This window comes from Pristis pectinata, chromosome 4 (assembly GCF_009764475.1).
Source record: "Pristis pectinata isolate sPriPec2 chromosome 4, sPriPec2.1.pri, whole genome shotgun sequence".
NCBI lineage: Eukaryota > Metazoa > Chordata > Chondrichthyes > Rhinopristiformes > Pristidae > Pristis > Pristis pectinata.
Genome location: NC_067408.1, coordinates 86,453,235 through 86,481,091, shown reverse-complemented (window position 1 = coordinate 86,481,091; position 27,857 = coordinate 86,453,235). Strand labels below are relative to the sequence as shown.

The 27,857-nt window shown below is 39.3% G+C and overlaps 1 protein-coding gene and 1 pseudogene across 1 annotated transcript; one reads left to right on the top strand and one right to left on the bottom strand.

The window, feature by feature from the left end:
- The first annotated feature begins 132 nt into the window (after nucleotides 1-132).
- On the top strand, nucleotides 133-27,740 carry riox2 (ribosomal oxygenase 2). Its single transcript, XM_052013980.1, is given in 11 exon segments — nucleotides 133-755; nucleotides 5,481-5,908; nucleotides 6,001-6,120; nucleotides 6,625-6,753; nucleotides 9,729-9,832; nucleotides 13,419-13,521; nucleotides 16,158-16,326; nucleotides 19,596-19,657; nucleotides 19,659-19,685; nucleotides 23,284-23,388; nucleotides 27,428-27,740. Coding segments are annotated over 11 exon segments (1,365 nt in total). The 5' UTR covers nucleotides 133-727; the 3' UTR covers nucleotides 27,518-27,740.
- On the bottom strand, nucleotides 11,495-11,606 carry LOC127570105 (uncharacterized; annotated as a pseudogene).
- Nucleotides 27,741-27,857: the final 117 nt, after the last annotated feature.

Sequence of the window (27,857 nt, the reverse complement as noted above, 5' to 3'; positions counted from 1 at the left end):
TGGCAGGGGCGGCGGGTGCACGCGGGCGGGGGTGGGGGGGGGGGACGGCGGGTGCACGCGGGCGGAGGCGGCGGGTGCACGCCGGCGGGGTGGGGGTAGTTGGAGGCGGGTGCACGCCGGCGGGGTGGGGGTGGTTGGAGGCGGGTGCACGCCGGCGGGGTCTGAAGGACGCGGTCAGTGATTAGACGGAGGTCGATGCCGAACGGAGAGTAACGTGGTGGCTGCGGCCTCTGCTTCAGTCCCCGCCGCCGGTGGCTTCTGTGCAACGAACCCCGCCAGTCCCTGACCCGCACCCCCCGCCTCTTGTCCTCTCGGATGTCTTTTAAACCGTCTCTTACTCCCTCCCATCTTCAATCGATAGTTCACCACGACTTCAGTTCATCCTTTAAGTTCCATCCTACTACACTGTCTCGACCAATGATAAAAGACCTCAGGGGCGGTATACTGGATGCACTGTATGTCTAATCAGCAGGCAAATACCTCCAAACTTAAGGAAATAGTTTTGTGCATTCTATTGTAAGGACCTAAAATGCCAGAAAACGAGCAAATACATTGAGCTAGGTCACAGATCAGGCACAGTCTGGGACAGGCTTAAGGAGCTAGATGACCTTCTGCTGGGTGTTGTTCCTATATTACTATAAATATCATGAAGACATAAACTGCTCTGGCCAGGCCAGACCTGCTTCTTGCCATTGAGGGAGACGTTCAGAAAGAGAGGAGAGCCACAATGTTGTCTTGCACACCACCAGCCACAGGTGAGGCTACACCAATGGTGTTTTGCGCATGTGCACAATTTAGTCTTGTTTTTATTTTCATAGGGGGGATGCATGTTAAATGTTATTACTGTGTATAGTGACAAATGGAGTTTAATTCTGATGTGCGAGGTGTTGCATTTTAGGAAGACAAGAGAATGTCAGGCCCTGGGGAGTGTTATAGAACAGGAGGACCTAGGAGTACAAGTACGTGGTTCCCTGAAAGTGGTGTCGCAGGTAGACAGGGCGGTGAAGAAGGCTTTTGGCATGCTGGCCTTCATCTGTCAGGACACTGAGTATAGAAGTTGGGATATTATGTTGCAGTTGTACAAGACATTGGTGAGGCCGCATTTGGAATATTGTGTTCAGTTTTGGTCACCCTGCTTATAAGAAAGATGCCATTAAGCTGGAGAGAGTGCAGAGGAGATTTACAAGGATGTTGCTGGGACTTGAGGGACTGAGTTATGGAGAGAGGTTGAGCAGGTTGGGACTTTTTTCATTAGAGCATTGGAGAATGAGGGGTGATCTTATTGAGTTGTATAAAAATTATGAGGGGCACAGATAGTCTTTTCCCCAGGGTTGGAGAATCGAAAACTAGAGAGCATAGGTTTAAGGTGAGAGGGGAGAGATTTAATAGGAAATAGAAGGGCGACCTTTCCACCCAGAAGGTGGTCAGTATATGGAATGAGCTGCCAGAGGAAGTGGTTGAGGAAGGTACATTAACAACATTTAAAAGGTATTTGGACAGATACATGGATAGGAAAGGTTTAGAGGGATATAGGCCAAATGCTGGCAAATGGGACTAGCTTGGATGGGAATCTTGGTTGGCATGGACCAGATGGGCCGAAGAGCCTGCTTCTATGCTCTATGACTATGAATCTGTGATTGAATGGTGTCATATTTTAAGCACAATGCTCAAAGGTTCTGCCTTCCCTTCCCTCTTGTCATTAGGCCAGTGATGCATTCTCTCTCTCTCTTTCCTTTCTGAGCATTCTTTCTCTCATTCCATATGTTTCTGTTCTTCCCGATTGAACGTTCACTCTATCCCAAGACTACTTCCTTCCCATTTCTATTCTTTCTTAATCCCTCTCATCTATTAACCTCTTTTCCTGTGACCTCGCTTTCCACAATCTCTTAGTTCTTCCTGAATACCCGTGTTGTGCCATTTGCATCATGCAATGCATATCTTCTCAGCAGGCCATGACCTCCAACTTAAGGAAATGGTTTTGTGTGGTCTCTTGTCAAGTCATTTGTATCATCCTTTGAATTCTAATGGATGGAATCTATACAAAAGAATATTGCTGAATCATTCAATCATTCCAGCCTCGGGACATCATTGCAGGCATACTTCAGGGTTGTGTCCCAGGTGCAACCATCTTTTGTTGCTTCATGAATGACTTTTAGAACATCAAAAATGGGGTTGTTCACTGATGATTACAAAATGTTTCTCATTTTTTCTTGTGACCTGGGGAGGCCATTCAATCCATCAAGTCTGTACTGACTCTTTCAGCATTCCCTTTAATCCCTACTTACTTCCCTGTAACCTATTCTCTCTCGTGACTATCAACTTCCCTTCCGATCATCCTGCTAACAACCTATACCAGGGGTAACTCTTATACTAGGAGTAGCCAATTAACCTACCAAGCAGCATGCCTAAGATGTAGTAGGAAACCTTGGGAAGTCTACACTGTCACAGGGAATTTTGTGCAAACTTCACACAGACAACACCTGAGGTCACAATTGAACCAGGATTGCTGGAACTCTGCAGTTGTGTCATTAATTGCTGTGCTGCCCCAGTGTTCAGTTCTATTCTCAACTCCTCAGCATGCAGTAAGACTGAGACTATGGACTGATAAATGTCACGTAACAGTCGTGCCACAAAAAAGTATCAGGCAAGTGTCTGTCAACAAGAGAGAATTTCACCATCTTTCTTTGTCATCCAATGGCCTTACTATTGCTGAGCTTTCCACCACCAATATCCTGGGGGGTCACTATTGACTAGAAAATCAACTTGGCAAGCACATAAATACCATGGCTACAAGAGCAGGTCAGAGGCAGTGTATCCAAATTGAGTGACTCACCTTCTGCCATCTCAGTGCTTTTCACCACCTAGAAGCTACAAATCGGAAGCCTGATGGAATACTCTCCTCTCGTTTGGGCTACTGCAGCACCAACAACTCTCGAGAAGATTGATGCCATTTCAGGACAAAGCAGCCTGCTTTATTTTACCCATAAAGTTGGTATACATCAAACTTCCTAAACATTCATTCCTTACAGCACCAGTGCATAGTGTATCATCTGCAAAATGCTCTGCATTTACTTGCTCTGGCGACTCCAATGGCACCTCCCAAATATGTGACCTCTACCATCAAGGACAAGGGCAGCAGGGACAGGGGCACACTACCACCTGCAGTTTTCTCCTCCAAGTTGTCTGTCATCCTGAATTGGAAATGTATCAGCAATCCTTTCGTTGGTAGTCTAAACCCTGGAATTGCCTGCTCAACAGCACTGTAGGAGTACCTTCACCAGAAGGAATGCAGCGATTCAAGAGGGCAGCTTAACACTCCCTTCTCAAGGGTAGGGATGGGCATTAAATGCTGGCCTTGCATGTGTTGGCCATCCCTAAAATGAATACAAAAATATTCCCACTGGACTCCCTGTCATTAACCTTGCACAAACTTAAATTTCAAGAATAGTATCTCATCTCTTTTAAGTGCCCTGCAGCTTTCCTTTATGTTGACTCAGCCTCATCCTATTTTCAAACTACTTTTTTACCTGACTACTAGGAGTTCCATCTCTCTAACTGTTCTATACTTCTGATCCCACTTCCTCAGTTATTTGCACTGTTTAAAGTCATGAAGTGCAGAATTAGGCTTGATAGCTCATATTGCTTAGACGTTCTGTGTGCATTTGGAGACCAAGGTATTGTTTGATGCACGTATATGCACTTCTGAACCACCACAAAATAAATATTGACAAATATGATTTAAGTGAAATTCTGTCATTGGATGCAAATGTAAACTAATAACCCTATTAGTACATTCCGTGTGTGTGTGTGTATTCTTTGTGGTTTTGACTACCCTGATGCTCTATCCAACTGCCTGTAACATAGGCGGTAGAAGGCTGTTTTCTGCAGAAAAACTTGTGTTAAACTTTGTATCCTGACAAGGTGGCACTTGCATCCTGCCATGGGTGCAACCACTCTAGTTCACACACTTACCTGCAGCAGGTTGCCTGTCTGCTATCTAAATTATGAGCAAATGTCTTGGATATTGATTTACAGTGTGAAATCCAGTGGTGGTATGTGTTGCTATTCCCTTACTGGCTACTTTGGAGTTGCTGAGTATCTGAAAGGCTCAAGGGTAAATTGTGATGCACAGAGGGAATAGAAATTATGAGGTGCATTTTTCCACCATCTGTTGCTTGAAAATCAGAGAAAATTCTGAAAGAGAATTGAATGTGAAGATGCAGCCAGCTTGGTATGTTGGCGAATGTCACGCAAACAATTTGATCATTGTAACTGTCGGTGTTAACAGTATATGTAAGTTGTGGGATGTAGGTCTAAGGCTAGCAATGATACTGCATGTAATTGTAAGGTGTGAGTGCTGAGGGTTAATGATCATTGGTAGATATGAGTGATAGGGGTGTTGTGGCTTGAACATTTGGAGATGGTGGAGCAGTTGGTAGGATATGGTATTAGAAGGTGCATCACTGAGCAAGATACCTGTGTAAACTCTTGAACTTTTTGCACCACTCCTTTTGTCCAGACTTCTGCATTGGATCCACAGAAAAAATCTCTGCCTTTTGTATAGATGGAGGCCGCCTCTGTCACTTTCCATATCTCTCATGTTCTACTATCCTTCATTATTTCACAGGCCAAGGTCATGTTCTGTTTGAAAAGCAAAAACTGTGGATGTTGGAAATCTGAAATGAAAGCAGAAAATGCTGGGAATGTTCAGCAGGTTAGGCAGCATCTGTAGAGAGAGAACAGCAGTTGGTTTTTCAGGTCAGTGACCTTTCACAAAGATAACTCATCAACCTGAAATATCAACTCTACTTCTCTTTCCACATGCTTCCTGACCTGGTGAGTATTCCCAGCATTTTCTGGGTTCTATTAATTTCTTGTCCAGCTGCCTGTGATTGCTCCCATTCCATTTCACAGTCCAGGCTAGCTTTTAGGTATGGTAGAAAGTTAGAATTTGGGGCCTGTGGTGATGCATCAGCCAGTTATAGTTAGCCCCGGCTGCATACAGTCATTTTTCTGCCAGCTGAGTAGCATGAAGTTTGTGTGCTGTCTATAATCAAATCAGTTGACATAGGTTAATCATGCATTGCGATTCCTGTGGTGTTTTGAGGATATCTGAATAGTGTACCAAGATAACAGTATTAAAATGATTGGTCACATCATTCTATGTCACCGTCTCTGAGTTGGTGTCTTAATTTGTATATGCCCCTTTTTGTTCTTAATGAACCTGTTTGTGTTTCTGGTGTAAGGCAGATTTATGCTCAAAACACCAGCATGTCTGTTTTATCATATCACAGATTGTTCAGTATTCTTAGCTCTAATTGATGCCAATTAATTTAATTAATATCAGAATTTAGTTCTGATTTTAATTAAATTAATTGGCATCATTTAAAGCTAATGCTAAAATAATCAGTAAGATTTCCACAAAATGGTTGTTTTCAACTTAAAATGATAGCTAACATTATTTTTTCTCTCTCATGCAGAAATGTTCAAGAAGGCTTGTAGAAAACCAAAAAAAGATGATCCCAATAATTGCAAAAGAGTCAAATTAGATTCAGATGTTACCAGCACTGTTCTCGACTTCCAGAGCCCTGACAGTCTATTTGAAAGTCTGATCTCTCCCATTAGTAATAAAGAATTCTTTGGGGAATATTGGGAGCAGAAGCCACTGTTAATTCAGAGGAATGATCCTTCAGTAACTGCTTACTACCAATCATTATTTAAGTTTGATGATTTAAAGGAAATCTGCAGCAATGATGTGTTCTACAGTCGAGATATTAATTTCTGTCGCTGTATAAATGGTAAAAAGAAAGTTTTAAATAAAGATGGAAAGGTTAACCATGCTCAATTAAAGAAAGACTTTGAACAGAAGAAAGCTACAATACAATTTCACCAGCCGCAAAGATTTAAGGTACTATTTGAATGATATAAGTTTTTTATTGTTAGTTGTTATAACTTTCCTTTTTTTAGTGCAAAGAACATATTTTATTTATTTCTTTTAAGGATGAATTGTGGAGGATCCAAGAAACATTGGAATGTTTCTTTGGCTCATTAGTTGGGTCTAATGTTTACATCACGCCTCCAGGTTCTCAGGGTCTCCCACCTCATTATGACGATGTTGAGGTATGACTAACAGCTACTTTGCTGCTCTCTTCTCAAGATTTTAAATAAATAAATCATATTTTGTTTGAAGAAATATCTGCTTTGTATTGTTCTGAACAGAAATAATTAGGCCATTTGTATCCTATTGTGTTCTTGCAACAACTGATTTTATGGCCAGCTCATAATATTTTTTTGCATAGATAATCATTCTGGTGAGCCATTCGTTGCTTCCTACATATTCTTTTGTCTGTGTGTGCATGAATGTGTGTATGCATGCATGTGCAGGCATCCATTGCACACATTTTGTGTTTTTTGATTCCAGTATTTTATATAGAACCATACAGCACAAAACAGGCCCTTTGGCCCACCATAGTGAAAACAGCAAAATATCATTTATGAGCTGAGGAAAGTAAAGTGGAAGAGCTTTTTAAAGTTCTTCTTAAAGGGTAGTATATTTTAGGAAGATTTTTGTAATGCTTTACTTTACTAATTAAATTTCTTGTGTGTTATTTTGTGTGTGGGTAGGTCTTTATTCTACAGCTGGAAGGGGAGAAGCACTGGCGACTTTACAAACCCACTAACCCTTTAGCTCGTGAATATAGCACAGAAGCTGAAGACCGAATTGGAAGTCCAACCCATGAGTTTATTTTAAAGGTAAAGAATTAATAGTATCAAAATATACTCAATTTAGTTTTCTCTTTGTTGTGATTTTATTTATCTGTGATGTGACAAATGACAATGGAAAACAAAGGATTTTTTTTGAGCAGCAATGTGTTCACTATCTCGGTAGTCGCTTCTTTTGGGATCCTGGGATGCAAGCCATTGGGAACAGGAAGTGTATCAGCCTTTAACCCAATTAGTTTGGTAGTATTAATTCTCTCGTGATGGTGACAGTATTTAATTTGTTTTTGGCATTATTAATGTCAGGCCACTTCGTTTGCCAAAATTGACACTCCACCTTGAGCTCTGAGCAAGAGATCACAGATGGTAAAGGGAAATGATTCAAGGATATTCTTAAAGCCTCCTTGGTAAAGTATAACATCTCCACAGTCCCTAGGGAATTCTTGGCCCATGATTGCTCAAGGAGCATGCTTTGAAAGGGATAATAACACTACACCTGTGCGAATCCCCACAGCATCCAACGACCCTCTGATCTCTGTCTCAAAGGCCTACGTCCAAACATCCTTCAAGAGGGTGAACCCTCGCCTCACAAGGCGTCAGGCCCCGATGGTGTACCTGGCCGGGTACTGAAAACCTGTGCCGACCAACTGGCTGGAGTATTCAAGGACATCTTCAACCTCTCTCTGCTGCAGTTTGAGGTTCCCACCTGCTTCAAAAGGGCAGCAAGTATTCCAGTACCCAAGAAGAGCAGGGTGAGCTGCCTCAACGACTGTTGCCCAGTAGCACTCATGTCTACTGTGTTGAAGTGCTTTGAGAGGTTGGTTATGGTTAGAATTAACTCCTGCCTGAGCAAGAACCTGGGCCCACTGCAATTTGCCTACTCCCACAACAGGTCTACAGCAGATGCAACCTCACTGGCTCTCCACTCTGCTCTGGAGCACCTAGGGAACTACAAGACATACATCAGGTTACTGTTTATCGATTACAGCTCGGCGTTCAACACCATCATCCCCTCGGTACTACTAATCAAGCTTCAAAACTTGGGGCTCTGTACCTCCCTCTGCAACTGGATCCTCGACTTCCTTATAGGGAGACCACAGTCAGTGTGGATCGGCAATAACAACAACTCCTCGCTGCCTATCAACACAAGCGCACCTCAAGGATCTGTGCTTAGTTCTACCCTCATGACTATGTGGCTAAGCACAGCTCAAAACTGTCTATAAATTCGCCAATGACACCACTGTTGTTGGTAGAATCTCAGATAATGAGGAGTTTTACAGGAATGAGATAGATCGGCTGGTTGAGTGATGTCGCAACAACCACTTCGCACTCAGCGTCAGTAAGACCAAGGAACTGACTGTGGACTTCAGAAAGTGGAAGTCAGGATAACACACACCAGTCCTCATTGAGGGATCAGCGGTGGAAGAGTGAGCAGCTTCAGGTTCCTGCTGGGCATCAACATCTCAGACAATCTATCTGGGGTCCAAGACATTGATGCAATCACGAAGAAGGCACGCCAGCAGCTCTACTTCATTAGGCGTTTGAGGAGGTTTGGTATATCACTAAAGATTCTTGCAAATTTCTGCAGATGTACAGTGGAGACCATTCTGACTGGTTGCATCACCGCCTGGTATGGAGGCTCCAATGTGCAGGATCGAAAGAGGCTGCAGAGGGTTGTAGACTCAGCCAGCACCATCACAGACACAACTCTTTCCACCATCGGGGACATCTTCAAGAGGCAGTACCTCAAGAAGGCGGCATCTATCATTAAGGACCCTCGCCATCGGGACATGCTTTCTTCTCGTTACTACCGTCAGGCAGGAGGAACAGAAGCCTGAAGACTTGACCTCAACAATTTAGGAATAGCTTCTCCCCCTCTGTTATCAGATTTCTGAACCATTCATGAACCCATGAACACAACCTCATTATTCCTTTTTTTTTGCACTTTATTCCTTTATTTGTTTTTGTAATTTATAGATTTTTATGTACTGCTGCCGCAAAACAACAAATTTCACGTCATATGTCAGTGATAATAAATCTGATTCTGATTAAAAAGCAGCATTCAACATGGCATTGAGAATCTCGAGACCCTTTGGAAGCATGCGGAAGCCTAGGGTAAATGGCAGGAGGGCTGCACCACCTCCCAAACTACCCACCTGCTTACTCAGTATATTCCCTCCTGCTCCACCTATGGTGGTGCCTTCACGTCCCACATAGGCTTCATCAACTGCTCCAGAACCCGCTGAATTGGAGCAAGAACAAGTCATCCTCAACTCTGAGGGACTGTCTCAGAAGAAGACCACTTTGAATTTAGTTTCATATCTTGCCATTGTGAGATGTAAACTCGTGACCTAGGCATTGCTGCTAAAGTACCACACCTAATGTTTATTTACACATTTTGCCCTTGTAAAGCACAAAACTCGTGAAACCGTGATGATCAATTGCTGAAACTGTTGCTACTTAATTATCATTTAATGTCTTTAACTCAGTTTCTTAAGAAAATAATGGGGTTATATAAAATTAGGAGAAATACCTTTCACAATGTATGCGACTATTAATAACTTGGCAGACTGAAAGACCTTTTCAGATCACCTTGGGCCACCAGGTCAGATCTAAGTTTTATTAATTGTTAAAGTGAATTCTTAAAATCAGTAATCATGAAAATAGTTGTATAATATAACACTCAAGAGCCAGCCTTGACATTCAGGAGCTTATTAAATGGTTATGGAATTGACCACATTTCCCATGTTCCTGTACTTTGTGATAGGACGATCAGCTAGTTTTAATTATAACTTGGGATATTTAACAAAATAATAAGTGTTATACAAGTACAAGTTATAACAGTCACAATGGGTATGGAGAGAAAATGGAATGTAACCATAAAATTAGAAGTATAAACAAAGCTGCTTGGACAAAAATAGGAAAATGTCCGTTATTATTCATTGACTTGTGCAGAGTGTTTAAAATGTGATCTAATAAAAATGTCCTTTTGCTTCCTTCCTTTCTAGCCAGGTGATTTGTTATATTTTCCCAGAGGAACAATCCACCAAGCAGATACCCCAGCTGGAGATTCATATTCTACCCACATTACTATAAGTACCTACCAAAACAAGTAAGAGCATTCTATTTTGATTAAAGCTTTGTACATGAAGTTACCAAATTTTATCTTTTTTTCCTTTGAGTGTTATAATACAAAAAAATGGAAGCTAAGGTAGGGCACATAACCCCTTGACCCTCCTACTATTCAATAAGATCATGGGTAAACCATTATTGTAGGGCACTTAACTGATAAGATCCTCATGTTGCTTAATTCCCTTTGTCCTAAAATCTATCTCAAATGTACTTAACAACTAAGCATCACAGCTGTCTGGGATATAAAATTCAAACAATTCCATGAGGAGGGAAAATTATCCTAATTTTAACATCTGACCTCTTATCCTGAGATGATGCTTGTTAGATTTAAACTCTTAAGCTGGAGGAAGTAGTCTCTCAACATTCATCCTGTCCAGTCTTTAAAGAATATCATTTTTCAATGAGAAGACCTCTCATTCTTCCAAACTTCAGTGATTGAAGGCAAGAATATAGTTTATCCTGGTGAGGCAACCACTTCATCTCGGGAATCAAATCAGTAAATCCAGATTAATTTCCAGAATGGAGGTTGTCCTATGAGGAATGATTAAGACTGGCTGATAAAGATTGAGAAGTGATCTCATTTCAAGGTTCTGAGAGAGATTTACAAGGTAGATGATGATTGAATTGAAGTAAAATTTCTTTGCTCACTGTTGTAAGCTTTCCAAAAATCTGTCAAAGTCTCTTAGATGTACTTGGTGCTAAGTGTCTGTGGTACCTGGGGGTGAAGAATTCCAAGGATATGCAATACTCTGATTAAACAAATGTATCCTCATTTTAGTCCTAATCTGACCTCTTGTCCTGAGAGGATGCCCTTCAGATTTGGACTCACTGGCTGATGTTTCTGGAGATGGAGGTGAAAGGCTGAAACTCAACGTTCAATCTTCCTGGAGTTAAGATTTGGCCTAAAGTAAATGGTGTTTATCCGGTACTCGCTGCAGTTTGCAGAATTGAGATTTTTTTTAACAGAAGGTTATGAAATTCTGGAGTTCCTTGTCCCAGGGAGTTGTGGAAGTGCAGTTGATTGGGGTGTTCAAGGCTGAGATAATGGATTTTAAGGAATATGATAGTCTGGCAAGAAAATGACAGGAGACTGATGTGGTTTTGTTGGGTGATGAAGTAAACTGTACACAACTATAATCATTCATTTTGTTCACCACCAGCTTATCCAGGCTAGAGTGTGGACTTCAGTTACTTAGTCAAGTCTGTCGGTACCTTTATACAGCAACTACTACCGCCAGCACCTTGACATTCCTTCTAGTCACATATCATTCTGACTTGGAAATGTATTGCTATTCTTTCATTGTTGCTGGGTCCAAATTCCCAGTCATCCCTACTCAACACTCAAGGGATGATTAATAGATGCGAAAAATACGAAATGATGATGAAAAATAAAGGCCAACAAATTATTTGTCTTCTGTATATCTGCTGTATTTGCATGCTAATTTTACGAATCCTAACACAGTTACTCCTATGCACCACTAGTTCCACAACATTTAATATATATTTTTAGAATTTTTACTGCCAAAATGAATGAAACACACTTTTATGGATTGTACTCCATTTACCCATCTATGTACCTTTGCAGACTCTTAGTTTACGTTGCAAACAAAATCAAAAATAGGTCACTGCTTTGAGACTACCCAAAATCTGGTTAATGGTCTGGTGGCTGACAATGTCTTAATCACTTGTGTGTTGTAATGCCCTTTTCTAACTTGTCAAGGGAAGTGCTAACCATCTCTCCTTTCATATAGTGCTTTGCAGAATTTTTCCATTCACTGCATAGCTCACTTTCCCATTCAGCTTTGTATTGTCAGCAAAGTTGGATCTGTTGCACTCTGTCCTTTCATTTAGATCTTTAATATGAACCGTAATTACCTGAGCAGACAGTGTTGATTGTTATGGGAACCCACTATAGGTAGCTGATTAACCTGAAAATTACCTGCTTATTCCTATCACTAACCCAAGCTAATGTTATCCCAACCAAGTGAAACAATATATATTTTAACAATCTTCTTGGCATACATTTAAAAATCAAGATATATTGTACCCACTGATTTTTCCCTTAATACGTCATGCTAGTTATATCATTAAAAAAAAATCATTAGATTTGTCAAATGCAGTTTACCTTTCATATATAGTGGCTCTGCATAATCATTTTATAATTTTTCAAGTGCCCTGTTTTTGTGTTTAATAATTTTCTGATAATTTGAAGTCAGCGTAAATAGTCTATAGTTTACTGTTTCCTTTTTCCCTCTTGAATAGCGGTGTTACATTCACTCTTTTTTTTTCTGGGTTGTTCCCAAAATGTCAAGAATTTTGGGGAATCACTTAATTTAACCACTCCATCTGTAGTTTTTTTTCATAAAATCTTGACATTCTGACTTTCAGATCCAAGAGATTGATGAGCTTAAAATGCCCACTCTTCATTTTCCATCTTATCTGATCTCTTTAAATGGAAAGTACTCTTATATTTAAATCTCAACAGTGGTTATCATGCAGCTATGTCTCTATGATGCCCATCAAATCAAACTCATTCAACTCAATTTGTGTCATTTGTTTGTCTTATTACAAATGTGTTGTTCTTTATAGTAAAATATTTTAATTTTAACTTTTTAACCATTTTGCTTTAATTTGTCTTTGATCATTGGTCCATTCTCATTGAAATAAAGGAGCTTGTATCTGACAGAAGAGTATAGACAGGGTAGATGGAGAAATACTGTTCCCATTTGTGGAAGGGTCAAGAACTAAGGGTTATGGAATGAAGATGATTGATATATAAAGAAAACAAAAGTGCCATGAGAAGACCTGTTTTTTTATAATGTCAGGAATGGACTGCACTGCCAGGAATAGTAGTGGAAGCAAATTCAATTATAGTGTTACAAAGGGAGATGGATAAATATCTAAGTGAAATAATTTGCAGGGCTGTGATGAGCTAGCAAGGGGAGCGGTATTAGCTGGAGTGCTTTTATCCTTTTTGTCACATTCTTTTCATCCAAAACATTAAATTTGCTCTATGACCTTGACTTTCTCTTTTTAAATATATAACTTTTCTCTCATGTGAATTCTCCCTGTCATTTTTTTTTTAACATTAGGAACTTTAACCAAAGTTCAAAGTAAAATATACATATAATTAATGTGCAGTGCCTTACATTTTTTCACTTCTCATTCATCTCAAAATTATGGCCTAAAGCAAAAGTGGAGGAAATCATTCACTATTAAAGGTTTTTTTTAAGGGTAATGTGTATGCCAAAAATGATAACACATATGTTGAAAAGTAGTTGAAAGTAAGATTCTTAAAATCATCATTATAACTGATAGCATAAAATTTAAATTTGACAAAACGAAATACTGATTATTTTGAAGAACTATAAATGTGATCACTGCCATTCAATGCAAAGGAAATTCAGAAAAAAATAATTGAAACTACTTTCATCAGTTTTCCAGGATGCTTGGAAATGGTTTCCATCTATTTCCACAGAAGGCTTTACTATTGGATTTCATTAGTGCAATACCAATTAACACATTTATTTACAGCATGATTTTAAAAATATGTTTTCTCATTGCAGTACCTGGGGAGATTATTTACTAGATGTGATTCCTTGGCTAGTGTATGATTCGATGAAAGAAGATATTGAACTGTCCAGAGGCCTACCTAGGCAATATCTTATGGTAATAATCTTTTAATTACTTTTTTTTACATTCATTATTTTTCTTGGATATTTGCATGCAATTTGAGAACATGGGTATTAAAACAATAGCCTGCCTTCTGTCATTTTTAATGTTCTGTAATGTATACTCGAAATACATTTTTACTAACAGAGCCTTTCTTATGATTGGTTTGTCTGGAAAATGCTGTCCTGGCGACATAGTCTATGTCTTAAGATTTGATTTGGACACAAAATTGGCAAGAAGATGGTAGTAAGTTTTTCTGTGCACTGCTTTGCTGGCCTGGGGCTGAAGTCAAACTTCGTTACATGTGTAACGAAAATATTTTAAAATTTGTTCCTTGTTCTTTCCTGATTCTGCAGCAAGAGGTATTTGCAAATAAAGGAGGCACTGTACACGTGTTAAAGGTTATAGAAACTACTTTATTAGAGTTGTATGAAAAATAAAATACAAAAAGGAAGAAGAATACTTAAAATACAGAAGGAAGCAAATAATACTTACCAACCAATCAATGAACTGATCTGTATAATGCTGGAGGGAGCCTCAGGTGTCCGACAGCTTTTCACGCTGCCTTCTCTCCTTGTCTTAGCACCAGTTGCAACCCAGCCTAAGGGAAGGTCCAGATTTGCAATAAGAAGGTGCCCCCTTTTATACCCCTCAAAAACTTAACATAACTTTTACCCCAGTACTTTTCCATTCCTTAGTGGTACAGCCTTATCACTCACGACCCTTGGCCTAAACACTTAGAAACAGAGCCAACAGGTCTGTAAAGAAGAAAACATTCTTCACCAGTGTCAAATATCAAGGATGTGCATCTGTACCCCCACAAGTTCTCAAAACATTCCCACATTCCGAGCTGACGCCATTTTGTGTTACACACTACTGCACATACTAAGGAGGAATCAGAAACGACTTTTGGCTAATTTAACTCTTTCCTTACAACATGTAAACTGACAAGGGCTAGCAGTGGGCCTCAACGAGGCACTTCTTTTGGTTGAGAAATTTAGGAAATCAGATGGCTGTCCTGTAAACCCATCTGCCAGATTGGTGCTCGTGGGTGGGAGATGAACACCAGAGGGAAGGGTGGACCTCTGACATACGAGCGAGGGTGACTCTGTTCTTGTGGATCCAGGTGACATACTGCTCCAGTCCAGATGAAAATAAGGTTTAAAGTTTAGGGTTTAAAGCTTTAGGGTTTAAAGGCTGCTATTAGGCAGATGAGAGTTGGTAAAATTATGTGGATGATGCACCAAGCAAACTCTTCCCATTTGTACGTGAATTTTATGTTTAGGATCCCACAACCAACAAATTTATATATGTAAGGAGTTAATCCAGTTGGATCTGAGACCAATCTCATTGTGATGGCTAGAACATTTCCATACATGTTCTGAGATGAAATTTGAAGGACTAAAACCCTTTTTATGTGTTGCAAAATGGGTATATCTCCACCGGTTATGCTGAAACTGTTCAGGCCAGACATTAGCAACTGTGATAACATTTAAGCTGAATATTAATACAAATTTTGGCATTGTAATTATGGCTAAGCCATCAGCGTTATTTGTCATTACCCCTTGAAATTGACGGCAACTTCCAGATTATTTCCACGCACATTTTGACGTGGAAGTCCGGGCTTACTTTGTGTTTTCCTCCTCCTGTGCAAAGAGAACTGTGTAGTACGATTCTCCACAGTAATCTTTAGAAGTCAGTGATGTGAACAATAGATATCTACAAACTATCTTCGCAGTTAAAAAAAAGTCCCATGAGAAGGTTAGTCTTTATTTCATGAGGTGTTGATTAATTCGCAACGAGCTCTTGGCTCTTAAAATAACATATCTGTGGGTCGTTATTCCTTTGGATAAATATTTCAAAATTCAAATAGTTTGTAAGATTTCTCCTTTGTTAATAAGATTAATATTTCAATTTTAACCTAACTTTTTATCTTCCAATCTTTATTCTCATCTTGAAATTTTCTAAAATATAGGTTAACAGTTGTGTGATTTTTGCTTCCTGATTTTTTTTTTGTCTGTGAGAATTCTGTAATGTAGTTGACACTTGGACCTGCTTGATGGTAACATTTTGCTGAATGCCAGAGACTCTTAGAGCTATTGTCTGAGGGAAAGCCCACAATGATCTTGCAGCCTGCATACTTGGATTACTTAATTTGCTGAGGAATTGTGAATAGAATGGAACATTGTGCAGTGTTGATGCCATGTGATACTCATTTTGTATGTCAAAGACAGTCAATCTCACCTCCATGTCTGGAATTCAGGTGTGTTTGGTCCATATTTGGCCTAAGCTTGGACCATGGTGACCCCGGCAAAACTGAGGGGCTACTTGACTTCTAAGGCAGATGTGAAAGATCCAAATGCAATATTTAAGAAGGTGCAAAGAGTTTTCTAACCCTATGTCCTGCCCAATACTCATCCTTGAAGTAGCAGGATAAAACTAGGTTGACTGTTCAATTATCACTTTTATTGTTTGTGGGAAATCCTATGTTGTTCAATTGTTCTCTCTTTTTAAAAAAAAAATAAGTTTTTTTTCTCTTCTAAAATGATATTCTGTGAAGTCCTTTTGGACCTTTTATGTATTGAAAAGGAAGCATGTGAAGTTGAGATTCTTTCCTGCTTTGTGTTTTATAGCAGATGAATTCATCAGCTAATCCAGTAAAGAAATTGAGTGGATTCCTCCGAGGATTGGCAGATCAGATAGAGAATGGAAAAGAAACCAGATCATCAGAAATGAGAAAGGATTTTATTTTAAACAGGTTACCTCCATATGCAAGCAAGACATCGGGTTGTTTAACACAAGGTGATGCTTAGCTTCGACATGTGAATGGCTTTCCATCTGTGATTTTTTTTTTCAGATATTTGTAAATACTTATGAAAATGTCAAAAACTAAAATGAATGCTTTTTCTCCCCCTTTATGCTTCATATGCATCAAAGATCTTTAAGTATTACAACAGTAAATGTCCTTAATCATGCACATTGCGTAAAGACAACATTTATGATATTTAATGTAAAATGCGTTAGAGTCATTAGCATTGAATAGGAAAATGTGTTAAGATGTCTATGATGATGTCTGTCCATTTCTCTGACAAAGCAACTGAAAGGTGGCATATGCAGTGGACTGCTTGTGGTGACATATGAGATTCCAGGATGCATGGTATGATAGCATTTTCTGCTGATGATCTCCCACTACTTACATGTTCAGATAGTGATGGCCTTAGCTGTTCCTGAAGATCTCTGGGTTCAGGTGGTTAAAATTCATTCTATCATTTTCCACATATTTGAAAAGCCTGCAATCTTGACAAATCTATGTGTTCATTATGCCTGTTACTCAGAGATGGAGATGAATTCACCTCATATACCAGATGTCCTTGACGTCATATGTGCTGCAGTATACAACAAAATATGATCAATATCAGTTGCGGATGCCTGGAATGATCCAGAACAGTTCAGACATGAGTGCTTGACTTTCCCTGCAGTAGGTAGTAGTTCTGTTAGCCCTAATTTAGCAAACCTGAGCCGTCAGATGCATTTCTCCTCGGTCAGCTGGAGCTAGGAACACATTTGAAAGATGCTCATGGTTGGAGCATTTCTGCATCCCACTCCTTTTGGGCTTCTCTGGCAACCCATCCTTTCCTTGGGGGCCCTCTCTATCTCCTGGACTTGCTGGAGGCTCAGGGTGACCACTACTGCAGCAATGATTTGTTTTTTAAGCAGAGGCAAACGTGGGTTTGTTGCCCACCCAGATTGTGCCAACAACTTGTAATGAAATCTGGTCAGCTCCAATTGACTGTGGATTTCAGGAAGGGGAGGTCAGGAGAACACACACCAGTATTCATTGAGGGGTCGGTGGTGGAAAGGGTGAGCAGCTTCAAGTTCCTGGGTGTCAACATCTAAGAGGATTTATCTTGGGCCCAACACGGTGATGCAATCATGAAGAAGGCATGCCAGCGGCTCTACTTCGTTAGGAGTTTGAGGAGATTTGGTATGTCACCAAAGACTTGCAAATTTCTACAGATGTACAGTGGTTATTCTGACTGGTTGCATCACTGCTTGGTATGGCGGTGATGCAACCAGTCAGAATAACCACTCTATGGAGGCTCCAATGCACAGGATTGAAAGAGGCTACAGAGGGTTGTAGACTCAGCCAGCTCCAACATGGGCAGGGCACAACCTTCCCCACTCATGTGCATGGAAGCTATAGACTGAGTTTTGAAGCTACAAACTATAAAATCAGTTGTGTTTACAGTAAGACGTTGTAGGCAATTGAACTTCTAGGCTGTGGTGTTTTCAGGCTTTGAAAGGGTGTCATTAGAAAGTATGAGAAGGTAAGCAACATAAAGGTAATTCCAGAAAGTTATTTTGAGTTAAATCAGAAAAGTAGGACAAGTTTCAGGTTGGTAAAAGGCAAAATTGGGACTAATGCCAGTAAACAATTAAAACATAATAAATGTAGAACTCTGGAATTAAGCTCGAGTTTTTGAGGAGGAAACAGATGATTGACGAGGGTGGGGCAGGGGATGTTGTCGACACGGACTTTAGTAAAGTGTTTGACTATGTCCCTTGTGTTAGTCTGGTCCGGAAGATTGTCACATGGATCCATGGTGAGTTGGTAAATTGGATACAAAATTGGCTTGGTCATAGAAGACGGAGGGAAGTGGTGGAGGGGTGTTTCTCTGGGTGGTGAGGTCTTTGACCAGTGGGGTTCTGCAAGGATCAGTGCTTGGACCTCTGGATGAACATGTAGGTGGTCTGATTGGTAAGTTTGCAGATAACACAAAGATTGGTGGAGTTGTGGACATGAGGAAGATTGTCAAAGGATACAGCAGGATATAGATCAGTTGGAAATTTGAACAGAGAAATGGCAGATTGAGTTTAATCTGTATTAGGGAGGTCAAATGTAAGAGGAAAGTATACATAAATGGCAGGGCCTTTAGATGAACAGAAGGATCTTGGGGTGCAAGTCCATAGCTCCCTGAAAATGACAACACAAGTGGATAGAGTGGTAAAGAAGTACAGCATACTTGCCTTCATTGGTCAGGACATTGAGTATGAAAAGTTGGCAAGTCACGTTTCAGCTTGTATAAAACTTTGGTTAGGCTGCATTTGGGTTATCGTGTGGTATTCTGCTTGCCACACTCTCAGAAGGATGTGGAGGCTTTGGAGAAGGTGTAGAAGAGGTTCAGCAGAATGTTTCCTGAGATTAGAGTGTATTAGCTGTGAGGAGAGGTTGGAGGACTTGGATTGTTTTCTCTCGAGTGTCAGAGGCTGACGGGTGACTTGATAGAAATATATAAAATTATGAGAGGCATAGATAGGGTAGATAGAATCTTTTACCCAGGGTAGAAGCATCAAATGCTAAAGGGCATAGGTTTGAAGTGAGAGGGGGAAAGTTTGAAGGAGATGTGTGAGCAAGTTTTTTTTTTACAACAGAGTGGTAGGTATCTGGAATGCACTGCTAGGGGAGGTGGTAGAAGCAAATGCGATAGCAATTTTTAAGAGGGATTTAGGACAGACACGTGAACAGGCAGGGAATAGAGGGATACGGATCATATGCGGGTAGATTGGATTAGTTAAATTGGCATCGTGGTCAGTGCAGACTTGTTGGACTGAATGGCCTATTCCTATGCTGCACTGTTCTATATCAGAGACAGTTAGATACTGCAGTGAAGACTTTAAGATAAAGTAAATGGCTGTCCTTTAATTATGGTCTAGAGAAAAACAACTTCACATACTGCTATACAATGAAGTCTTAACCCCTAATTACAAGTTTCTGTCCAGAACTTTCTTACACTTGCTTTAAACTGTGTTTCCAATGGATCAGATTCCAACTGTGTTGGCTTGTCTTGAAATATCATTGTACAATCATGTACATCTTAAAGTTATAAGGAATATTTGTGAATTACAATTTTGCAGCAAAACAAAATAAGCAATGTAAAAATATTTCAATTCATTGTCATCTTTAAATCATGCTGCTTTGGTGTATTTTTTTATATATGGTGCCATCTTGTCTGCTGGTTGGATATTCTGTGCGTTCAGTTATTTATGGTAACTTTTTTTCCCTCCTCCAGCTGGAAAACTGCCCAAACTTGATGATCAAATCAGATTAAGGTTTAAAGACCATACTATGATTTTGCCTTGAACATGATCAAGAAAGGATGGTTAGTATAGACAATAGTTGTGTATCTGTCTCATTTTTGGTTTCAGGTTAAATACTAGCATGTCATTCCAGATCACTTTGCACAAATTCTAGTACACAAAGGTAGAATTACCAATGTTAATGTTGCCAAAACCCAGTGAAATGAGTTTATCTAATATTTATCTTTTCAAATTAATTTTATTAGATGCAGTGAATTCTGTTCCAGTGAATGTGTTTGTTTATAACTAATATAAAATGAATGTAGGCGATTTAAGAATGTGCCTTAGTTGATAATAAATGTAAGATTAGTTATCCAATAAACAGATTTCACAAGTAGATGGGCAAAAAGCAGAGATGAGGAAAGAGAGTACCAAGTATGGTAAAGACAAAGCAATTAAAAAGGTAATAGTTAATTGCAAAACTAAATTATTAAAACGTTTGAGAAGTCCTATGAATGTCTAAAAATCAGAGGAAAATCAAGATATGCATAGGGCTGCTGAGGCATATAGGTAGTATTGTAGATGAAAATGACAAAATGGAAAAATATTTTAATTACTTTGCCTTGCTTTGTGCCTGAGCAACTACTGTAATTGATGCCAAAAATAATGGAAAGGTATTTGAGATGAGATGAGTTGAGTTTGATGAATTAATAAACTTGGAGTGGATCAGACCCCTTTTCCCAAACAGATTGCATCTGTGGATATTAATAGAAGTTAGAGAAGCCATAACTGGGTCATTATTACCAACTAAAAACGTTCATTTGAGAAAAGGAACAGTGCCAAAAATTTAGCGATCACAGTAGCTATTTGCTGTATAATGTTATAAGAGTGACTAGAGGGCTATGGACTAAATTTTTGAGCTCAATTGTAGGAAAGATAGTCGAATCCTATTCAAAGCTGAATGTAAAATGATTTAGCTTCAATGTTCTTGATAGCCTTGTAGCTATTGCAGCCCTTCCAAAATTTCTCAAGTCTTCCCATTGTTCCCTCCCTTTGCAATAAACTCTGTGTCTATCAGTTACACAACCTTAACCCAGGCCTTCCTGTTAGGTGCCTATATAAAGGGGAGAGAACACTGACTAATCCCTTTTCAATGCCCAGGGGTTTTCAGCAGGTACACTAGAAAGGATCTCAGCTTGCAGTCCCCAGCTGCATTGCCCCCCCATCCCCAAAACAGAGTTAGATGATCCTTGTCTGTTTTAAAGCCAGTCATTGCTTTCTCCTTTGCAATGTATGTGCAATGTGACACTTCCTTCCAAAATAAATCAGTCGAGTCAAAACTTGCTCAGGCAAATAACCTACTTCACAATTTCACTCAACATTTTTGGAAATTCTTTGGTTGCCTCCACATCAGCGCTAGCAGTCTCTCTACCTTTTTCACATTATGTAGGTTTGTACAACCTTCAACTGATGAAACTGGCCATGACTTGGCCCAAAAGCTCCTTCTGTTTCACGCTTAGCTATCGAGTCTTCATAAAGCCGCCTTCTAGATCATCATGAGGCTAAGTGGCATGTGGCATTAATTTTGATCTTGTACCCACAGAGTTAATTTTCCCTCTGAAAGCACTCCTGATCATAGGTTGGTAATCACAATGGATTTCATTGGTGTTGAGCCTTTCGCATGTTCTTCGTCCTTCATTGTGGTATTCACAGTGGATGTTACAATACACAGGAAAGGCAAAATGAAAGTTACATTTGTCCATTTTTCAAATTGCACCATTATATCAAATTTCTCCTCTAGTATGATAGCACAATGTTTTTTTACCAACTTTATTAGTGGTTGCAATAGCAACATTTGAAATTGCTTCAACTAATTGAGCAATATGGTCACCAAAACAGACTGCATCAGGAGAGAGAGCCATGTGTCCTACCCAAGTGGCTGTAAGTAGTTGCTGCTTGTGTATCCATTTAAAAAAAAACTCGCATAGGAATTTTTGTTTAAGGTTGAATTTATGTAATTCAAGTATTATGTAACCTGGGGAGTATGTGTATTTGGTTTTCCAAAAGAACTTCAAAAAGAGTTATGTATATAAAAAAAAGTGATTGAAATTAGAACACGTGAATTCAAGAGATAAATAGAAAAATAATTGGCAGACTAGCAAGGAAACAAAGCAGGTTCTGTGTTTAAAAACAAAATTACTCAGTCTGGTAAGAAATGGTATTTCATTTGGTACTAGGACCATTATTCATTATCATTTATCTAAACAATTTAGACATGAAATACAATTTCAAGGTTTGTGATGATTCCAAATTGAGGATGGTGGCTAATACAATAGAAAATGACAAAGTACAGGAAGGTATTAAACTTCCAGAATGGGCATGCAGCACTGGCAAGTTAACTTTATGATTGATGTGTGAGGTGGTACATTTTGGTAGGAGTAATGAGAAGGTTGCATACTACTTGGAAAAACATGAGGAATACACAAAATAAAATCTTTACTAGTATTACACCAAAGCAAAGAGGTTTTAATTATCAGGAAAGCTTCAGCAGTCTTTTACTTTTCTCAAGACAAACATTGAGGGGTAATTGATATAGATCTTCAGGGTTAATGGAAAGTGGATGCCAGTTGCCTGAAAGACCAGAATTAGGGACCAATAGTCTACAAGAGTATTTTTGAGAAATTCTTTTGCCCAGGGACTGGTTAGAATACTACAGTACAAGGGGTAGTTGTGGTGAACAGCACAGATGCAATTAAAGATGAAGCTAGATAACAATGGGAGGTAGTAGTAAAGGGATTTTATTGATGAGTTGGATCATCAAAAGTGGGGAAGGTTGTATGGAGTGTGGAAACTTGTCATGGGCCTATTCGGTAAATGGCTTGCCTGAGGGGTAACTCGCTTAATTACAAACTGGCTTTCTTTTGTGTTGTGGGGAAGCTTTCAAATCTTCAATTACTTAAAAATGAAATTACTGAAAGAAAGAGAGAGTTAGAAGCATTGAACTGGAATTTCAGAAACATATGTTGGGTAAAAGGAAATTAGAAGTAGGATGGGGGAATAAAAGATGCTAACTGGAAGTATAAATATTAGGGGATGCATGCTGGTCCAAAAAAATTAATCCATTAGACATAAAATGGGTGAAGCTTGGCTGATGCAAAAGAACAGATTGATTGGTAGGATTGCCCTCATGGATGTTAAAAACAGCACTCAAATGAGATGACCAGAAAGCTAATGGAACATTGAGGTTTAATAGTAAAAGGTACAGAAAATTGAGGTGCAATAGAGAAAGTACTTAAACCTTTGTTAAGAAAACGATTTGGCATTATTTTCATAATAAAAGATGATTAAATTGTGATTTGATACAAGTGTTTAAATAGGGATAGGACAGATTAGTTAAAGTGTGGTTCCAGTGCTTGACATGTCCACAAGAAGACCTAGATATTAATCGTAAAATACTTAAGATAAAGAGCAGGAGAGAATTTTTGCATAAAGGGCTTTGGGTTGTAATACCGATGTTAGTAATGGAAATAAAGAACATTTCATCGGATACAAACAAGTTGGATGATAGGAAAAAAGTGCATGGAAGGGATAGGAGAAAGGGAAGGTACTCGGAACTAGGATTACTCCAAATATGGAAGTTGTATTTTATATGTAATTCGTGTTGTTGCAATGATTTTTCAGGATGAATCTCGAGAAATGATGGTTTATGTTTATCATTCGCTGAAAAATAGCCGGGAAAACCACATGATGGGGTCTGAAGACAATGAAGAAGAAGGATGTTTTCAGGTTGGAATATCTTTCTGTTGATGTGATGAGAGTTTCTTAAAATGACACAAGTCTTACATTGGAAAGGTGGAAAGTGAATCATGATAATACAAGAATAGAAGTTGGGAAACATGGGAACAAGAGGAAGCTGTTTCACCTCTTCAGCCTGTTTGGCCATTCAGTGGTATCATGGCTGATGTGGCTAAACTCCACCCGCCTTTGCCACATATCCTTTTAAACCTGTAGTTAATTTAACCTGTTTAGTTAATTTAAATCTGTCAATCATTGATCAAAAATTAACCATAGACTAGCATCAAGATTTGCATATTCCAAACCTCTATCCCCTTTTTGTATAGAAGCATTGCTTAACTTCACTTTTGAAAGGTTGGTCACTACTTTCTAGGCTTTGACCCCTAGTCTTTAAATTCCACATTTAATGGAAATAAGCTATCTCTCAGCCGTAAGTTTCCTTGATACAGAATATAGAACAGTACAGCACAGTACGGTCCTTTCGGCCCACAATGTTGTGCCGACCTATATAAACCTACCCCACAATCAACCTAACCTTTCTCCTACACAGCCCATAACACTCCATTTTTCCAACATCCATGTGCCTATCCCAAGAGTCTTTTAAATGTCCCTATTGTATCAGCCTCTACCGCCACAAAAACAAAACCTACCTCTGACATCTCTCCTAAACTTTCCTCCACTCACCTTAAACAGATGTCCTCTGGTTTTGGCCATGGCCGCCCTGGGAAAGAGGTGGTGGCTATCCACTCTGTCCATCCCTCTCATAATCCTGTACTCCTCTATCAAGTCGCCTCTCATCCTCTGTCGCTCTAAAGAGGAAAGCCCTAGCTCACACAACCTTTCCTTATAGGACATGTTCTCTAATCCAGGCAGCATCCTGGTAAATCTCCTCTACACCTTCTCTAAAGCTTCCACATCCTTGCTATAGTGAGGCGATGAGAACTAACACAATACTTTAAGTGTGGCCTAACCAGTGTATGTGGAGCTGCAACATTAGTTTGTGGCTCTTGAATTCGATCCCCCAACTAATGAAGGTGAGCACACCATATGCTGCCTTAACCACCCTATCAACTTGCATGGCGACCTTGAGGGATTTATGGAGTTGGATCCAAGATCCCTCTGTTCCTCCACACCACTAAGAATCCTGCCATTTTCCTTGTATTCCCCTTGTTCGATCTTCCAAAGTGTATCACTTCACACTTTTCCAGATTGAAACTGCATCTGCCACTTCTCCGCCCAACTCTGCATTCTGTCTATATCCCGTTTTAACCTATGACAACCTTCTTGCACTATCCACAACACCTCCTTTTTGTTATCTGCAAACTTACTATCCCACCACTCCACTTTCACATCCAAGTCATTTATAAAAATATCAAAGAGCAGGGGTCCCAGAACAGACCCCTGTGGAACACCACCAATCACTGACCTCCAGGCAAAATACTTTCCATCTACTACCACCCTCTGCCTTCTGTGGGCAAGCCAATTCTGAATCCATGCAGTCCATGGATCCTATGCCTCATGACTTTACATAACTTTAAAATTTTAATCATATGACTCCTAAATCTCCTAAATTTTCTTGGAACATAAATCCAGTTGTAAAATCCCACATAGAAATTTAGTCTTTGGAGTGCTGGTACCAATCTGGCAATCCCCACGGTACCTACTTCCAGGGCCATTATATCCTTTTTTAAGGTGTTCTATTCAGAATTGAACACAGTGATCCAGGTGTGGTTTAATAATGGCCTGCACTTTGCTGGGAGATCTACTTGTTCCAGATGGCCTAATAATTTTATTGGGAGAAAATAAAGTATGAGAGGTAATTTCCTTTTCATTTAATTGTTGATTTAAATGAATTTAATTGTTTTCTGGTTCTGTGTTTTTTAATTTTAGTTTTGGATTTTTGAATTAGTATTTTTAATAATGTTTGAGTGTTTTTTAATGTTAGTGGGAGTTAACTGCCACTCAAACAATTTAGCGATTGGGCCTGCTGGTTCCAATTGTAAAGGCCTTGTGTGCTCTGAGCACTTGCTAATCAGCTGGAAACTTGATTCCCAGTAGAAAGTGCACCAGAGATCCACACCAAGTATGAGTGGTCGTTGAGGGCAGACAACCAATGAGCTCTCTACCCTAAATTGCTGCTGTGCACAAAATCCACAATGTTTTTTTATGGGATATCTAGCATGCTGTTCTTTTACAGCTAAGTAATTTAATTAGTATATCATTTCCTTATTTATAATATTACCATTGTCAGGTTTTAAGATCCCTACATTCCTTTAAAAATCATTTGAAATTATTTTGCTATTCTTTGCAAGGTTCTTTTCAGCCTCTCTTTTTGTCGTTAACTGCTTTGTCGCCATTTGCATCTCTCCCCTTTGCAAGGACATGAGCTATTCTTGGTATTCCTTGATGCTTTTTCCTTTAGTCTTACATTGTTCCTTGCCTCTTTGGTTGGCCATGTGTTATGTGTTTCTATTTATTCTATTTTGCTTCTTGGGTATTATCACATTGCTTTTTTTAAGCATCTCCCATTAATCTTTTATTTTGCCCATTTACAGATTTGCCTGGGTAACTATGGATTGTTGAAATTGGCCTTGTAGAATCTTGGAAACTAATTTGGTTTTTCCCCTGTCAAATGTAACATTAAACTCAAATTATATTATTGGCATAACTTATATAAATGTTTATACACTGTTGGCTGTTAACTAAACACAGCTCATTACTCATTACTGAGTCTAGTAATAGTAGTCCCTTAGTTCTGGAACACATTAGCACAGAATTTGCATTTGTATTGATAGCCAAACTGTCAAGGCTTAATGTCACTTTCATGTAAAACCGATGGCAACTTTTGCATCTGTCTGTTTGAATGAAAAGATCCAGAGGTTCCTTTCGGTGACATCCTGCCTCATTAAAGGATATAGTATTACTTGCTTCACTGATAGTATGTGAATTTCAGCTTTCTATGCAGTATTCTTGTTTGTTTAAAAAAGGCAATCAAATTGTTAGGCTTTGTTTGATCATGAGTCAGAGTTGTATAGCATGGAAATGGGCTCTTTGGCCCAACTAGTCCACACCGACCAAGTTGCCTATCTGAGCTAGTCCCATTTGCCTACATTAGGCCCACATCCTCTAAACTGTTCCTATCCATATACCTGTCCAAATGTTTTTTAAATGTTGTAATTGTACCCACCTCTACCACTTCCTCTGGCAACTTGTTCCACGTATCCACCACCCTGTGTGTGGAAAAAGCTGCCCCTTGGGTCCCCTTTAATCTTTCCCCTCCTAACCTATGCCCTATAGTTTTAGGACTCCCCTACCCCCAGGAAAAAGACAGTGTGTCCATCCATCTATGCCCCTTATGATTTTGTATATCTCTTAGGTCACCCCTCAGCCTCCTACACTCCAGGGAAAAAGCCCCAGTCTATCCAGCCTCTCCTTATAACTCAAGCCCTCTAGTCCCAGAATCATTCTAACAAGAGGAATTGCACCTATTTGCCTATAAAATGAAATGTTCTTCATTCTCAAAATTGGTGTATTTGTCATGTGTTTTTATTTCTGCTTTTTTTTTGAGGGAGGTAAGAGAGACAGTGTAAACTCTGATTATCATGGACATCTATCCTACTGTTATAAGACTATTGAATGGTGCCCTAGTATGAATAAAATGGACTCTTGATCTCCCAATCTAACTCGTTATGGCCTTGCACCTTATTGTCTGCCTGCACTGCACTTTCACTGAAACTGTAACACTTTATTCTGTTATTGTTTTCCCTTGTAGTACCTCAATGCACTGTTGTAATGAAATGATCTGTATGGATGGCAAGCAAACAGTTTTTCATTGTACCTTGGTAAATTGGTTTATTATTGTCACATGTACCAACAAAAACACCAACTTTCAGTGGGAAATAGAGTTGTCATTACTTGGACTTTATGTTCCATTTCTTCATTTGTATCACCTATTTTTGGTTTTGCACCAATAACACCATCAGTTGTGTCAAAAGTTATTTCATTTTGTCATTGTTTTGCTTCCATGCAGGCCCATGGCTTGAAATTTCCTTGTTCTCACTTGGAGGCACTGAAACAACTTGGATTGGTGACACTATTCTTGTGCGAGATCTCAAGGTAGACTCTAATGAAGCAAAAGAAAATCTTGCATTGTGTTTGTGGACAGAAAAGTTAATTGAAGTGCAATGAACTATCATTTGAATTGGCTCATTGTGGTTTGAGTGCCTTTTAACTGTGACATAAACACTTTCATTTCTATAGTGTTAATTTTATGGAATGTTCATCTTGCTGCAAAAATCCCAAGATTTTATGCCACGTCTAGGAAATAAAATGATATTCATACATGTTTTAGCTGATGGCCTTTTCATTATTGCCATGATTAACATAATCCAAGATGTAATAAAACAAAATAATTCTAATGATTTCTTCTCTTCCCCCCCCCCATATAGAACTGAACTGAA